The sequence below is a fragment of the Channa argus genome, chromosome 12, assembly GCF_033026475.1.
Source record: "Channa argus isolate prfri chromosome 12, Channa argus male v1.0, whole genome shotgun sequence".
NCBI lineage: Eukaryota > Metazoa > Chordata > Actinopteri > Anabantiformes > Channidae > Channa > Channa argus.
This window is the reverse complement of record NC_090208.1, coordinates 21,243,387-21,261,485: the sequence shown is the minus strand read 5'-3', so window position 1 is coordinate 21,261,485 and position 18,099 is coordinate 21,243,387. Positions and strand designations below refer to the sequence as shown.

Below are 18,099 nucleotides of genomic sequence, written 5' to 3'. Positions count from 1 at the left end.
CCCCTGAGGCATGAAAAGGCAAGTGTGTCAGGTGTATGGAATTGAGAATATAACTCTGTAGAAATAACTGTCAGCTGCTGGTTTGGACACATTGTCCATCCTCAAACCATTGCACAAAATTGGGTAACAACGCATGGCACATATTATATTGTACATAGGTGGTATATACATCTTCAAGAAATGAAATCAACCAAAAATAATTAAGGGGTTCGGGAGAGCCTGGGGTTTAGCAGATTTGTGCAGGACAATGTAATGCGGGTAATTTTGCTGGAAAACACCGAATCCCTGTTGACGCTTCACTTGCGCTAAAGCAACCTGGAGGAATCGCGGTTTCCAGGGTCGGAAAAAGTCGAGCAGAGCCGAACTACGGGCGAACTAACTCCCTCCCCCGTCCTGCTCTTCTATCAGTCGTGGTGCAAGCAGCCATGTTGCTGCGAGCTTGTTCCGGTATCAGGACAGGATCGTGCGCATAGACTGCATTCGGGCGCAGCTCCTCGACTCATTCCCCCCTGTCGCCCGTGACACGCACCTTCGAAAACCAAAATCCCAGTTTACCGATCATGGATTTTACAACTTGACGATTACCCCTTCGTTCGGCTGGTTACGGGAATATTAGCAGTCGATGTGCCGACAGGACGAGCTGGTATACTGCCACACTGCAGTGCAGCAGTGGTAAACGACCTTATTCCAATCACGCAACACAAGGAAGAGCGCCGGTGATTTCCGTGGATTTTGAGTTCTGTGGACTGCTCTGTGGCAGTCACCGCTGCTGTGGCCGCTGGAGGATAAGCTAACTAGCTTGCTTTGCTTCGAAGCAACTCTGAATTAGCTAGCTACATGGGCTAATATTGGCCAACCAGTTAGCTAACGTCAGCGAAACAAATTAATTGGTGTTTCCCACCTGCAATGTGACCATTTTACATGGTGCTGCTTTTATTTTTCGGATACTTATCCTGGATACCTCGCTGTTTCGTGTGAACTAGAAAGGTCGAGACCTCGCCGGGAATAACTTTGGCCTGAAAGTTTGTAGACCTCGGACCTGGTTTCAACCTTGAAGGAATTATCTCTTCTACAAAACAGAAACCTAAGTGACGACACTGCGCTATGAGAACGACGCTGAATAAACAGTGGTTGTAGATTTTGACCAGAGTCGGGGCTTCTTTAGGTGATAGTTAGCTAGCTGCCTTACAGGTTAGCATGCTAGCCACCTAATTGAACCTTGTCTTGTTAAGTACAACGATTGCCCAACTTTTTTTATTGGCTAGCCCCAGTAGCTAACTGGACAAAACGTCGCAGCATCCGGTTTTTTCAGCTCGCCGGTTCCCATCGACACCCATAGATGATAGTTGGGAACTGAGTGTTTTACACCCAGACCTGAGCTAAAGGCGGCATTTGGATTTTCCTGTTTTGTGCATGTTGACAAACATGGGACGTGCGGTTGGTGCTAGCTAGTTTCTAGCTAGCTGGCTAACTCTGCTAGCCGCTGATGTGGGATTCAACTTGTTGATTCACGGGCTAATTGTCGTGTTGCTAGCTGGCTAGCACTGGACATCTGTTGAAAAATTTCCTCTACCATCAGACACCTGGGTTTTAAATGCACAATAGACACTGAAGAATAGTTCTTCTTCCTCTGTTCCTTCCCTCTAAGTTCTTTAAAATGTCAACACGGATCCCACTGGTGCAAGTCATTGAAAATTCGGCTGGGCAGGTAAGATTTACCTCCTGCTTTGGAGAAAGGCTCTGCTTAGCCTTCCAGGGTTACATGTTGTCTGTTTCTCTGTCTCTGTTGTCTTTGCTACACAGCAGTGATTCATCAGCATGCATACGCACTCACAATGGATTTCCCACTCCTTTCAGAGTCGGAGAACAGATTTAGGTTTCTGTTTAGTCTGTGTGTTAGGGCATGTCCTCCTACTGGACTTATTGTTACTTTGACCCCCATCAGCCAGTTCCACGTGAATTTTATTAAGCTTACAGTGCAGAAGCCCATTGTCCACATAATGCTCATTAATCTGTCTAACAATAGTGCGATAAGTGTTCTTTATGGTCCTTTGGCCACTAGAAACATTAATAATTGTTGGTAAAGCATATAAACAGTTTAGTTGTATTTTAGAGATTTTTTTTTTCTGAGGGAAATTTTGCTGATTTTATAAAAATGTATACTAATCGCTTGTAAGTGCAAGACAGCTTTGAATGTACCCCAAAGCCTTAAGTGTTAAGTGTGTGTTGGTGCAAAGTAGAAGCATTTGTAGCTTTGACTATCACAAACTTAAACTTAGCCCTGCGTTTAGTTTAGTGATTGGTAAATAAATTAGATGGAGTCTAGTGCTCCTTTGGAACAGATGTTGGCTTAATGTTCTTAAGTATTATTAAAACTTTCTACCAGATGCTTAGTGTGAGCTGTCATTTCTGGGATCAGGAAGTACAGTTGGACATTGACAAACTACTTTAATTGGCATAAAACTACTGAGCCTTTCGATAAGCTGGAGGGTTCCAAAACCATACCATATGTGTCATTATTTTAAAGCATTCCATAAACTAAAGATTGAAGAAAATTTTTTTTTAGGGCTGCATGGTGTTTTAATAAATGATTAATCTCTAAATTGTCTTTCCAGTTAACAGGATTTTAATACATTTAATGTTTTTATTTTATAAAATTTTGTCTATTTGCCCACGGTAGTTATTAAAAATACACATAGATAATAACTACTTCTGATAATTTTGATGCTAATGCATTTAGTTAAGTTATGTTTCCAGGACTTTTACCCATGGGGGGACTATTTATGCACTGTGGTAAAGATACTTATTCCATTACTTATACCATTACAGTTTACATTAGACCATAACTTCTATTGCTTGGACAGCTGTTGACAAACATCATGTGATGTGCCTCTTTTTAAATGTAAAACATCTTAGAGTGTGAAAAAATATGTATGTCTACGTGTTGACAGTTTACCCAGTAGATGATGTCAGCATTTGTGTTTGAAGCTAAAGTCAGTTATTCTTGTGTTTTATAATTGTATTGCTTGAGCATCTATATCTAACATAGCTGTGGTGACGGATAATTTCACCCGTGGGTTAGTGGTAGCAAGTGTAGCATAGAGCAGATGTCCATATGAAAACCTTTGGTTAAACTCTATGTGACTAAAAAAAAACATTTGTTTGCAGAGAGTAGCTATTCAAAAAGATAAAATGACAATCGAGGGGAGCGTCACGTTTCTTATATTTAGTCAGCTTCACCCTCTGTTAAACAGTTTTCTGCCTGAAACACTTAAACACCCAGGTGTGTAAACTTCAGCTAAATAGCCAACCAGACTGCAGTTTTGCAGGTAGCAACCAACAAGAAAGCTTCTTAGTGCTGGAGACGCAAAGGCTGAAAGACTTGGTCTGTCTTCACTGAAATACAAATAAAGCGCTGACAGAAGTTACCTGTTGATACCGTGATCTCATCAGGTGGGTCTACGCTTGTATGTGCATGCAATGGCTTGTCTCACCTAGGGGACTACTGCTTACATTAAAGTTTATAGGGCAGCTAAACTGGTATGTAAATAGGTAGGTTTAGGCAAAAAACATATGCCGTGATGCATGCATACAAACAAGCTACATGAAGATTCTATAAAGGAGATTCATGTTGCTGGCATAACTAGCATAACATTCCTAGCTGCATATTCAAGCTTATAGACATCTAAACTGAACTGCATTATGTTGGTGATGGATAACCCTCTTACTGAACTTCCTTGGTAGGCCCTGTTTGTGTATGCTTTAGCAACACATCTGTAATAACACAGCCCTTTGTAATGTTTCACTGTAGTGCTGTTGTTGGTCTCTTATTTTAGAACATGTAAAGATTTTACTGTAGGAGAAACGCTTTGGAGTTATGGCAAGTCCTTCATTGGGTTCTTTAGCAAAAGGTCACGGAGGGATACTCTAACATACGTAAGTCTGTTTAGAAGGTCATGTATAGAAAGCCCTTGGTATCAGGTCTCAAGACGGGACAAAATTGCAATGGAAATGAGAACAGACTGAGTGTTGACAAGACTTTGTCTGTTCCTGTCAGAGATCTAAGTGTATGTTTTGTTCTCATGTGATTGTGCCCCTCAGCCCATTCGCAGCTTGGTAATGCAAAAACACTGTACTTTAATATTTTACATAGAGTTAGGCTAATGTATTTACTTAACTTGGATGGTAGGTTTTAACCTTTTTACATTAGTGTCAAACTAAGTTGTAGATAAATTATTTAAAACTCTTTGGAGTGTATGGAGTAAAGGTTAGTGACCAAGACGTGCTACTAATCCTGGACACGTAATGGGAATTTATCATAAAACAGCTGTCGGATGCAGAGAAGTGACCTGTAACATCTTTCCAATGTTGTATGTTGAGTGGCTTTGATCTTGAATGTTAAGTTACAAAAGGCTTTGTGCTATTAGTTTGAGGAACATGGTGCTCAGGCTGTGTAATCTATATTAAAGCACAAATAATTTCTTCTTGGACATCTAAATCTAATTAATTATTGAAGCAAATTTGCCCAAAATGGAGGTCAGCATTACTTCTGTTAATAAATTGTTTGCAGTGTGTTTGTACGGTACATGCACTTCCCCTGACATGATCACTTGATTGTCTGATTTCCTGTTTTACAATGTTCCCTTTCTATTCACTGAGGCACATCTTCTGAAAAAACTAATGCAGCTAGAAATGCTGGTCTGCCTGTTTAGACATTATTTCATCCTCCACTTCATTGTTTGGGTTGTTGCTCACTAGCTGAACTTAGTGGATCCTCCTCACATTGAGGTGTGATGGATTTAAACCATTAATTTGTTTAAGCAAGACACTGCCTTGTTTTAAAGGCCACATAGAATAAAGAAGAAAATAACATGTTTAGGACTTGATTCTGATGTTTAGTTTTTCACGAGTTATTTATACAGGGCCATTGATCCCCAAAGGAACAAAGCACAGGTGACAGGATGGTCCATAAATGGCTGACCTCACCTGCGTGAATTATTTTTAATAATGCCTGCTGTCAGTTAGTTAATGGTGTAAACAGACTAATACTTGCTAAATGCTGTTTGGCTTGTATGTCACAAATGGGCAGGAAAGTTGAAAGGTGGGCATGGAGTCTCTGGGATTCCTGTCTAACTAGATGACTATTCGATGGAACGTTTTTCAGTTTGATTCAAGCGCCACAGCAACAAAAGACAAAGCAAATAGTCTTGGAAATATGAGTGCAGCTGAGAACAGTTTGATGTATTTGTCCTGACACCTTGGGAGTGTGAAAGCATGGCAGAGACACTCCCAGCAAGATGTTGAACTAAGATTCAATATAGTTGAGAAAGAAGCACTGTATGTGAATTTATGGACATGGGTATGTTGGTGAAGATGGATTATTATTATTTTTTTTTAATCTTCCAGTGTTCACCTTTTGTCCGTCTTCATTCATGGTACTCTTGAGTCTTTGAATACATCAATCAATAACACACAAACGCACGTTACTGTTACACACAGGAAACCACAAATTATGCCTCTCTCTTTACCCGACCAGTCACTAGGCAGATGAACAGAAAGACAAAGGTAGCCAAGGCCCTAGCAACAGAGTACCTGCCTCTCACATGTGTGCACACACAACACACACAAGTCAAGATCGTTTACTTCTTTATGTTCACATTTGTGCATGCCAGCATAGAAACACATGGTAGCAGTTTATAATTTTCTCTTCACACATAATTTAAGCAGCTAGATGTATAAGATGCATATTTTATGGCCATCCTCACTTGAATTCCAGTGGACACATAAATGTAGGACAAGCAGGTGCTACCTTGGAGTTACACTAACAATGCAGTAACGTTCAGTGCAGTGTGTGTGTGTGTGTGTGTGTGTGTGTGTGTGTGTGTGTCTAGGATTTTTGTAAGGTAGCAGTATAAAACAGGCCCTTCCAGTTGAGCTGACTTGTAGGTGTGGTGGCTAACTGTAGTCCTGCGATTTGAAAGGTTTAACGTCATTCAGGTGAAGGAGTGTAAATTTCTTTCCTGCTGCATTGATGTCATTTTGTTTTCTGATGTCAGATTGCTGTAAAAGAAAACAAATACATGTGAAAAATTTTCCACTGTTGAAGAAAAGATCAGTACAAACTGGAAAAAATCTGCTAGTAATAAAAAAAATACGAAGCAGAACTCTTTGAAATAAACGTGAATTAAAAAAACATTTCAAGCTATTTGTTTCAATGCTTTTCATAGACTCAAATGGGGCCCAATACAGTTCAGATAATATTTAACTTTGTTGGTAGTTCCTGTTATCCTGTTATCCTGTAATGTCCATTGGTTGTAAATTTCTGATCTTTTTCTGAGTCTCACTAAAATCAAGTTTGAAAATGTTATTTGGAGTTAAATTTTATTGGGAAAAAATATATATTTTAAATATTTTATAGGGAAACGGGAATAATCAAGATATTATTATAAGGCTAATGCTTCCCCGTCCTTGGAGTGTACACTCAGACAAATGTAGCCGTATTGTCATAGCAAACGAGTCCTTGACATTTTACCTTGGGATGCTTCTGCCTATTTTTCCTCAAAATGATTTATTTAAATTTGTCATCCTTTCAGTTTGTATTTCTTGAGTACAAACGTTGTGCTTAGTCTTCTCTACAAATGCAGTTGGTGTTTGTAATTATTATTGGTGTGTTTAAATGTATTAAATGTATTTACACTGTGTGAAGACATTTGTTTCACCAACCCATACAATTATTTACTGGCTTTTTTAATCAGTCACCATGTGAAAGCTACATAAACCAGTTTTCTCTGGTGGCTCACATGCACTGCTCACACATGCGTGCACACACACAGAGTTGCATAGCAGCAGAAAGAGGACATGCAAGAAAGTGCAGTGTGTCCTAACCCTGACAGCAGAGAACAAACTGGAGCTTTGAATTGATCTGAAACACACAAGTGTGCGCACAAACAAAATTATATACATACTTTGGGAGTTGGGTTAATCCAGTTCATGACACACACAACACTACATTCACAGCAAACTGAGACCCAGCGTGACACCACCTTGCTAAAGTAAGGGGCCTCTCACAAATTTACTTAGCCTTGTGGTGTCATGGAGAGTTTCTATAGCTGGTAGGCATATACTGTGTCTACTCTATATTTGATTTGGCCCTGCAGAGATTTAGTAGAGCTGTCAAAACAGCATGCAAGCAAGAATAATGATATAATGTGAAACACTGTTCGTGATTGGAAAGTTGTCCAGCTTCGGGCAGTTTGTGGTTAGTTACAGGTGGTAAGAGCATGTAGTGTAATAGTTCAGTATCAAATATGTTTTGCCTTACATTTAACATTAAATCCCCCCAAAAATGCTTAGCAGTTGGGGTCCAACCTGAAGTGAAATTTTATCATTTATTTTAATGGGTATGTTGAATTTAAGTTTATAATGTTCAGCCACCCAATAACTTCTGAAACTGTGAGTCATATACATGCATTTTTGCAGAGCCTCAAAGGATCACATTTTTAAATGGCCATTTTAATTCCAAGCTCTCACTAGTGAAAATGATCAGCTCAAGTGCAATACTTTACACGGATTAAGCTTGAATCTAGACTGTGGCTAGGTAAGGTAAAACAAGCTCTCAGAGGACTGCTAATTTTGCGGTTGTGATGTGGTAAAGGTTAAGTAAGGCTGTTGTGATGTGCAGGTTTTCCTTTGACTCAAGCACAACGAAAGTGGTAGCATTTGAGCTAATTTCCCTTACTTGTTATTTGACATCCTTCAAGTAACTTGAGCACATTGTGTTGATGATGCTGAAATGTTAAATTGTTCGGCCCTAGTGAAGTTTTTCATTGCTGGAAATCTTATTTGGTCAGATTTATACTTTGGGGAGATGAAACGCTACAAAACTGAGGCTACACATGGATTCATATTTTTGACTTTACAATTCATGTTTGAATATTGCATAATAAGTGCTGCATTTGATTTCATTTCCATCCTACTATCACCAAAAATACAGTTATGCAAAACGGAATACACCCTGGTCTTCTTTAACTAGTTTAAGACCTGTCATACCAGTGCAGTAGCATTTCTTCTGGGCATTTGGCAGCTTTTTTAACTCTTGCCTCTCTTCTAAGTGATTGTTTCACATGAGCCTTTTGGTGATTTCTTAGGTAGTTTTCCAGTTAGTAGTTGTTGTTGTTGTTTTGGGATAGGATTTTTATTTAAGAGTTAATATATAGCAAGCAAAATATGGTGATAACAAAAGCTATGACTGCATTGAGTTGGGCTAACTTCAGATGCAACGGTACGATTTTGCGGTATTCAATTCTACGTACTCCCATTTGAGAACAAAAAACTGTCTTTGTCACTTATTTTATATATATATTTTCCCATCTTGGCAGTAAAGGGACATATAAATAGAAACATACATATGAATAACAGGGTAGGAAGGCGAGTGATGGTGGGAGGGAGCAAGAGAAAATGAAGGAAGGATGAAAGGGATACAAACCAACACTGAGATAGCAAGCAGGATTTAGAAAGCGACAAATCTCCATGGCAACACAGCCATCACGACCTAGACTTAGGAGGTGTGTGTGCTTGTGTCCTCCCACCCACAAATTTTAGTGTAATGCAGCAATCTTTGTATGTGATTATGTAACGTGTGTGTGTGTGTGTGTGTGTGTGTGTGTATATATATATATATATATATATATATATATATATATATATATATATATATATGATGATCCTTGTAATTAATATATATATATATATATATATATATATATATATATATATATATATATATATATATATATATATATATATATATATATATATATATATATATATATATATATATATATTAATTACAAGGATCATCTTTACAGCAAATAACAGCTGGTAGTTTGTTAGAAAAGACATACTCCAGCCTGTTACATGTCACATTAGTTAGATGAAGGCAGCCTAGGCTCAAAAATTGTATTGGGACACAGCTGAAAACTTACAACTTTTAAAGATTGGACAGTTGACACTTGACAGTTTCAACCAGCTGTCACAGATTTCTAGTTTCTAGCATGACATTTTTGAAATTCTTACATGTTCTGTAGCCAAATGAACAACGCACAGATTTGTTCTGAAATTCTGGACGGAGAGACGCAAATGCGTGGAATGTGGGTAAAAGAGTTTTGTAAAACAAGTCTAAGTTTAAGTATAGCTATAGTCACTGTAGTACTTGGTTGTTTTAGATGGGAGTCGTAAATATGAAACATGTTTAAAATAATCTATGAGAATGGCCACTGCATCTTAAAAGTTTAGCAGAGCAGAGCTTTGCAGTCTGCTCTGCTTTTTACTTATCTTAAAATGGCGCCAAACCACAGACTGTTTCACCGCTGCCCACCTGCTCAACCAACATCAGGTATACAAGGGCAGTATACCCAATGCTGCTACAAGTATTCGGTGATCCCTACAGACTTTACAGCTTTTCTGGTTTTCTGTAGTTTGTAAACGCAAGTGTAAATGTATTCTTATACAGCAGGTAAAAGGTAAAACTTTACACTTGTGTTAACAAGTGTTAAAAAAATAAAAAAGTGGTGTCAAACGAAGAGCAACATTTGCTAAAAAGAGGAAGGGGGGGGATGAACCAAGCAAATGTTTAAGGTGAGATCCTGAATGGAGAAGTGCTGGCAACATGGACTGTAGTCTTTTTAGTAATATGGAGGAAAAACAAAGCAAGCTTCAGGTAGCTTTTTTACTTAGCTTTTTTTACCTCTAATTTCAAATTGTCTACATTAATTTCTGTTCATTAAAAATTTTCAAGTGCAGTGTTCAGGTATCAGCCCTTGTAAGTTAGGATTTCTTTGAGTCTACTGTGAAAAACTGATGTTGTCCTTGGGTGGGAACAAGTAGTTCATTTGTAGTTCATTTGTAGTTAATTATTTGAAATGAGAGGGAACAGTGTGATTACATTTAATTGTTAACAGTAACTTGTGTGATGTGGCCCTAAAAAGTGTTTGCTTAAATATCTAACAATTGCCAGTGAGGCTGTTTGTTGGTGTCAAACTTGGCAAAAATAAAAAAGTCGTCATTTTTTTAAAACATAAGTGGCATAATAATGGCTTTATGTAATTATACCCTATGTTTCAGAAGTTAAAAGCACATAAAAATGTTTTGACATAATTAACACCATCACATCATGTCTCTCTTAAAACAAGTAAACAATAAAAGAAAAAAGTAATTTTCAAATATGATGGCAGAATAAAGTGATGTATTTAGTAGGCTTTAAAAAAGAAAATAAAAATGACCATGGAGCCCTACTATCATTTAAATGATTGCTTTGTGAAATCCTTTTTTACAGAAATTGTCATGCTCATTTTATCAAGTGTGTGTATTTCAACTCGCCTTCCTTTTATTACCTCTGCCCTACTGATTGTGTTTGCCTGTCTTGGATTTCGGTTCATTACTCGTTTGATAATAGCTTATAGCACTTTACGTTTGACTGTACAGTCCAAATTCCATCTGGTTGTATGTGTCTGTGTCACACTTTATGATGGTGGGTGAAATAGAAACTGGTAACAACCTGGGCCCGGAAGTCATAAAAAAAACTTTGTGGCAAAAGATTATATGGAAAACATAATTTAAACAATCATTACATGAAATCAAATCAGATAATTGTTTCTTACATTGTTTCTTGATCACTTCTTAAAATTAGAACTTTTAAGCACTCGCCTAAATAAGGTGTGTGTTTGTTTCCAAGTTACTCCCTCTTCTTCCACAAGAAATATCTTCAGATATAAATGTCTTTTTAGAGATGTCAAGTTTCACTGATTCATACTCATTCAGTTATTTAAATAAGATTTCCTTCAGAGTATACTGAAGCCCTGAGTTAGTAGATTGAATTGCTGAACTGTGTTCGTTAGAAGTTCTAAGTTAGCATTCATGAGTCACACACTGCATCAGAGAGCGGTGTGAGAACAAAATTGTTATATCATGTATTGTCCTCTGAAACATCTATAATTATAACTAAGGGGGGAGGTGGGTATGTGCATATGTGTTGGGGGAGGGGGTTTGCTTAGCTTGCAGCAGCCCAAAAATGAAGGAAGAATTGGAAGACAAAAATAGTCAAAGATGAAAGAGGATAGGCGACAAGGAAGACTAAAGCGTTGAGGAGCGTGAAAGAAGAAAAGAACACAGAGGAAAACATGCTTGGGTTTTAACTTGTTAATCGTTGGACAGTGCTTCTAAAATAATGTTTAAATACTACTCATTGGTCAGCATTACTGACACCTGCTTGAACAATACTATTAAGCTACCGACCTTCATTTAAGTAGTTTCATTTGTCCCTTCTTTTAACACTTTGCTTCATCTATATCTTATTTTAATTTGTGTGACCTGCTGAGAGACTGCAGACTAAAATTTCCATTTTGGTTAAATCTGACACTCTTACACGTGTGTCTGAGAAATACACTAAGAAAGTAAACTGTAACAAATATTTCCTGTAAGCCAAAGTCAAAACACTTTAAGTTAGTCTCTCTGTATGTCAACTGAAATCTGAAATGCATGTAATGCAGAACACTTTTCTCACTATATCCACCAGTTCAAGCAACTCAGCATCGTTGTAGATGGAGTTCCACTGTTCTATAACTCTGCTGTCAATGTAGATTTAGTCTTTTTAAAAAGAAGGTTGTAGTTAGTTATTTTACTTTCAATTAATCACTATCGCTGTGTATTGTCACACGGCAGGTTATGTAACAGTTTTCATGTATGTGAAGGATCCTACATCTAATTACCCAGTGTGGATTGAATTTTGTGATGGGTAGTCTTTCAGGTAGCTGTGTTGGTGTTAGGTGAGGCTGCCTCTTAAAACTCCTTGAGTTTGATGAATCAAGTTAAGAACACAAGTCAGCTTGGATTTTCCCTGTTGATTTAATGCTCTTTTAGCTGCATCATTGTACACACGGTAATGCAGGTGAAACTGCATGGCAGACGGTAGACTTTACAGACCAACTCTGGTGTAACTGTGACCGAACTACAAAACTAACTGGGAAAGAAAGTAATGACTCATAAAATCAAAAGCCACTCAGTAGAGTCATTGCAGTGAGGCTTGTCAATTTTATGCTTGGAGGAACTCCACACAGGTATGGACTCTCCATGAAGCCTGCTCCATGGTCCCATCCAGCCATTTCCATTTGATTTTGTTATGCACATACTGTATATACCAGAGTTGTTTATAACTTGGTTAGGTTCCCACATGGCCAAAAACAAGTTCAATTTTCAGGAGAAATATTGGAAATTTTAGGGTTGTTAAACCAGTTGGATTGAGTTCTGCCCCTTGACTTGGGCTCCAGCCCTATCTGGGCTACCTAAACATTTTTTTAATTGCATCCAATGTACCATGTAGGAAAACTTAGGAGCCCTTAGGAAACATTTACATCAAAGAAAATTAGATCAAATAAACGTCTGTGAGGACAACCTCATTGATTTTAAAAAAATCTGCTTTGTAAGGTCAGGCTGGGTCTCATTGTCTGAAACGGTTTCCACATATGAGATATTGTCTACCTCCCCCTCTCCCACATGATCCAAAAATAAATTTTCTTCCCCCTCACACAAGGCCACATAAGGCTGTTCCCCAGTCCTCTGGGATTAATGCAACTGTCATTTGTTTTTAATCCAAGTTCCCTCAGTTGTGTTCAAACTTAATCTGGCCTACTGCACTTTATACAGATTTGTGGTGTCAGCATGAGGATGTGGGGGTTTGCAGACATTAGATCATACCATCTGGAGAAAGAAACACAATGAAGTAATCATGGGAATCCGTGTTTCCCAAGGCCCAAGAAATGGTAATGGAGGTTGAAAGATGTTGATAAAAACTGTGGTTTGTGGGTCATAGAGGGAGCCTCTAATTTTTTGAAGCTAGAAAGAGATAATTAAGGGGAAAAAATGACAAGTTGGTGCTGAAGGAAGACAAAAAGAGGAACGAGATTATCTGTGCAAACCTCACCGCTCTATAGCGAATGTGTGGATTTGAGCGGACTGCTTTCTGTCATCGGTGTCAGATCTCTGAGAGGTGTGTTCTGCTGCGTATGCTCTCGCATGTCTCCATACCGGCACCTTTGTGTATACCAGTGTGTATTCTTGTATCTGTGCCCTGCTGTTAGTGTCACAGCCTGTGTGTGTTTGCGTCTCGTCACCCTGGAGCCATTCGTCCTCTCCTCTGACCCTGATCCCTGTCACCTGTCCGCTCAGATCACATACACATGCACACAGCCCCTCACAATCTCTGATGGACATAGACACAAACAAAATTACTGTGACCCTTTCATGGAGTTGAAACCCAATCACAGTTGCCAGCCATGCAAAACTTGCCAGCACAGCAAGGTTTTTGTTTTCTTTTTGAAAGTGTGTATATGACTCGAAAGACCTACTCTCTGCTGTTAAGATGAACAGAACTGATTTTACTCCTACTGCCATTTAAAAAGAACATTAAAATAGGTGTGCATAGGACCACTCCAGTAATATGCACTCCATACTGTGTTTATATTAAAGTTTCATAGATACAGAAGCAAAACAGTATTTTGTTTTGCTTAAAATGCTACATGTGTACTGCTACAGAATATGTCATGTGTGGGTCATTACTGCCTCCAGTGTAAAACATTAACCACAGTAAACCAGTGAGAATAGGAAAATAAAGATGCAGCTCCCTTACCAGCTACTGTACATGTACTTTAACAGAGCTACTGGTATCGCACCATTTGCATAGTAGCTTTTACTGACAGGCACATACCCTAAAGCTTGTACTAAAGCTCTGTGGACTCTTTTTATTTTGTAATTAAAGAGGCTAATAATGAAAGTAGTATACAGATTGAGTGGCACAGTATTTCATGTTCAGAAAAGAGCTTGAATAAGATGTAAAAAGTTATGTACTTACAGTCTTTTTTTTTATTTTTTTGTACTAGTAACACTAACATGTTTTGTTTCTTCTGTTGCATTTGTGGTAAATCACATGCCACATGTCTGAAATGTAAGAATGGGCAAGTCATTCACACTAAACATAAGATGGGAAGGAAAGGTTTAGTTAAAACCTAATCTGTCCTTAGTTTTGAATATCCTGTGATGTTGACTTTATATTCTGTACATAGAGTTAAGTAAAGTTTGCATCATGTTATGTTGATATTATTTCATTGTTTTACTGTAACTTTCTTTTTATACACTTATTGACCATTTTGTGCTTACACACTGCCTTTTTTTTCTTCCCAGGACTCTAAGCCATCTGGCCGCCCCAGCATGTCGAAATGTCGGAACTCTCTCCCAACGACCACATCAGATGACCAGCCGCATATTGGTAACTATCGGTTGCTGAAAACCATCGGCAAAGGCAATTTTGCCAAGGTCAAATTGGCACGACACGTCCTCACCGGAAAAGAGGTAACCTTGCACATACACGCGTTAGATTTGACTGAAGGCTTTAATCTTATCTTTTGGTTCTGCATGCATTGTCACGCTGACTTTCTGGACTTTAGACTTTTATTTTTAGCATCTTTAGTCACTATATGAATAAATGTTTCACTATTTAACTAGATGTTACCTTTCCAGTTAGAAATCCATAGCAAACAACCTTTTTATGGAATATTTCTGTGAAAGTTCACAGTTATCCAGGTGTGGTTATTTGGAAGTTAAGTCACGTAAACTGACCAGACTACATTTTTCAGAAAGCAACAATTTATCACCCAAAACACTTAAGAGTAAAAAAGAACCCTCAGATGTTTTTAATTAGCCAAAATGTTTAAAACACTATAAATGTTTAGCTCCTGTCTAAATGAAAATCTTCCTTCCTGGTTGCTGGGGATAGGGGAGGGTTCATTCTGTAATACATAGTAAGTTATCGTTTTGAGACGATACATCTGCTGCAGGAGATAATATCACCATAGCCAGTTCGAATAGGGAAGTCTAAATGTCTCCAGCTTACTGCAAATTCCAGATGTGATGTAACAAAATGGAGAAAAGCTGGGTCTGCAGCAAGCCCCTGCTGGGCTCTGTCTGAGGCCCAGTCAAGTCAAATCTGTTTGTGAGAGGGAGAGAGAGAGAGAGACGTGTAGGCAGGCTCTGTCAATGTGTGACAGCTCTGTGCCTGACACCCTGATAACACTACATGTGACTTGCTGGCAAAAGCACACACACAAAAGAAAACAAGGGAGAGTCTGAGGGCATGAAAGAAACAAACAGAACCAGAAAGAATAGAAGAAAGACATTAGTGGACAGTGAAAGCCAGACGTGGGAGAAAGAAGTCGACCTTTTATTGTGTGAAAGATTATTCATTGTTACCTTGTATCTTCCCTTGTATGTTTTTTCTCTGTTTTCTTTATCCCAGTTTTCTTAAAATTTTACTTTGTAGCTGGTCCATCAATATTTTTCCTTAAGTTTCTTTGATTTAATTTCTTTCTTTTTCACTTTTTGGTGTCCGCTGTTGGCTTATGAACTATAGACTTTATTGTTGTCGGGGTATAAACTTGGTGTCTCAGTCTGATTCTGCCCTATTATAACTGTTGTCTGCTGTGATTGTGTGTTTATCACTTTATGTGAACTTTATGTGATATTGTGGGTGTGTGAGATACATCCAAAAAGATAGCAGTGGGTGTATGTTTGTGCTGTGTTCACAAGTTTTGATTGTGCAGGTTTTTGTAAGCAAGCTGCGTCATATCCAGCATGTGTAATAAAGAAATAAAAGTGTAATAACTAAACATCTTCCTGTTTTGCATTTAGGTGGCTGTAAAGATCATTGATAAGACACAGCTTAACTCCTCCAGTTTGCAGAAGGTTGGTCTCTCCATGTCTCACACACGCATGCTCATATACACTGCCTCACACAAGGGCATAAAATGGAAACCTCTGTCTTTCTTATCCCTTTTCTCAGAAGTCATTTTCAAGTCACTCTTCCTTTGCTCTCTTTCTGGCTCCCTCATTCCCTTCCTCTCTCTCGCTCCCTGTCTTTCTGAAGTGGTCTAGTTTTCAGAGAGAGTTTTAATTACAGGAAACAAGCTGCAATTACTTCTTTTGATCGTGGCAGGGTGGGGTCTGTCCACTCACACGCACACTCTCTTACCACGTATGTTTGCTCGCAAAACACGCGCGCGCACACACACAGACACACACCAAACGGTCATGCATTGAAGACATAGAATATACACAAAGCCCATGACAAGGAAATGTAAAGAGACACCAAAAACACAGATGCGGCCACCATATAAATTCATGGGTTAATCCATGGGTCCATGGGTTTGTAGTGTGACCAATTAGTTGCCCCCAAAATATCCAGTAAACCTGAATTAAGCTAATCTGCTGACTCGCAGGGAGTAAAATACTAATGAATTACTACGGAAATTGTTTTTATTCTTTACTATGGAAATAAGTTTCTGTTCAAGTTGTCAAGTAAAACTTTTCATTGTTTGTTATACTCCAATGCGACAGACAATGGATTTAAACTGTTATTGTCCCAATTTATACTTTTGTCCTTACTAACTATTATTTACTTCAAATTATTTTAACCCTCATGCTTTTAAATAGGAAGTAAATGTCTGTTTTTAGTGTCATTTTACCCTTAACAAATATTGGCTATGGGGTCATGGCTCGAAAGTAACTGTCTTGTTATCATGGGGACAGTACATGCATTTGAAAAAAGTTAACTCGAGCACGTAATAATGAATAATTGTGTTCTGACTTCATATCAGTTCATCAAGACAGAGTAGTGAATATGAAAATATACTTCTCTCTGCATGTAAGTGAGCTGGAGCTAAGCCAAGTGGCTCTGGCTGCAGCACAGATGGAGCAGGCAGCTCAGATAAAGTCAAACGTAGTCTTCATTTCGACTTTGCAACATCAGTGCCCTTTCTGATACGTGCATAAAAACGCTCTGCCTAGTTAACGACCAATAAGTGTAAATTACCAAAACACTCATTTTTAAAAAAATCAGAAACATGCAGAAAAGTAATAATTTCAGTTCTCTTTGCAGTCTCCCATCCACGGTCATGTGTTAACCATAACAAGCTTGTTGGATTTTTGCTAATTGCTACAAACACATTAGTGTACAAACAACTAAAGCTGTAAGTTATGTAAAGCTGTATGTGCTGTACTCAATACTCAAACCATTCAACCGATTTTGCCACAAGTTCTGGTGGACACTTGAGACAGCAGCCCCAACACTCCCAAACCAGGCAAGACCCTGTAACAGACAAAGACAGAGATAAGTGATGGTGATTAATTTCTGTGTTAATTTTTCACCCAGTTTCCATTTTATTAAGAGAGAGATTATTGAGACTATGTGGTTACGTGGCTGTTGTGGATATGAATGAATGAAAAATTACTTTTAAATTTTATGTTTATTAGGCTCAAACTAAGTCAGTCTAATCCATCTGTCCTGCAGTAAATCCTCCTTCACGAAGGTGATAATGTTAAGTTTGCGTTTAGACTTTTAGAGTTTTGGAGGCTGGGTTTTGTGCTGCCGTTGAACTGTAGAGCAGACAGGAGATGGTATGTTATGTTACATAGTCGGTCCTCACAGTATAATGACATGCAGTTACCAACTAATTAATCGTCCCAAATATCAGGTTCTGCTGTTTCTGGTATAACAATTTGTTGTGCTCTTGCTTATACAGCTAAGATTCTGGCTCTGCGGATACAGGTTATAGTTGGAAGTGGGTGAATTCTCACAGGCAAACCTACCTACAGTCAGGCAACGCACAATATAATCATTTCACTGCCGTACCCTAAAACAGACCCAGATTACCTAAATATATATATGTGAGTAAGAAATCAGTTAAATACCAATCTTAAAAAACTGGCAATTTAGCTGTTAGTGTTTGTTTACTGTGTATTCCAAGTGTGTCTATATGAATTTCCATCACAATATTTCAATCAGAAGGTTTGAATTTGCAGTATAGTTTTGAGGTAATGCATTTATGAACCAAACGGTGGTGAGTAAAAGATGCATCCTATTGTAAGAAAGTATGCTATAATAAGTAAGTATAGTAACACCAATGATATATTCTAGTTTTTCTATTCAGATAGGGAATGGCTAGACAAACTATGGTGATGGGTTACTGAAGATTTGAGCTACCAAAACAAGATGTT

At 38.3% G+C, this 18,099-nt stretch overlaps 1 protein-coding gene across 16 annotated transcripts in view; it reads left to right on the top strand.

The window, feature by feature from the left end:
* Positions 1 to 397: 397 nt before the first annotated feature.
* Positions 398 to 18,099, top strand: part of mark2b (MAP/microtubule affinity-regulating kinase 2b) — a 44,712-nt gene continuing 27,010 nt past the window's right edge. For 15 of the 16 annotated variants that reach the window (XM_067524839.1, XM_067524834.1, XM_067524836.1 and 12 more), the window contains exons 1-3: positions 399 to 1,708; positions 14,233 to 14,400; positions 15,736 to 15,789. In XM_067524839.1, coding sequence (XP_067380940.1) covers positions 1,658 to 1,708; positions 14,233 to 14,400; positions 15,736 to 15,789 — 273 coding nt within the window. In that variant the 5' untranslated portion in view covers positions 399 to 1,657. Of the gene's footprint in view, positions 1,709 to 14,232; positions 14,401 to 15,735; positions 15,790 to 18,099 lie in introns of all 16 variants that reach the window. The other variant, XM_067524830.1, reaches the window with a different exon arrangement.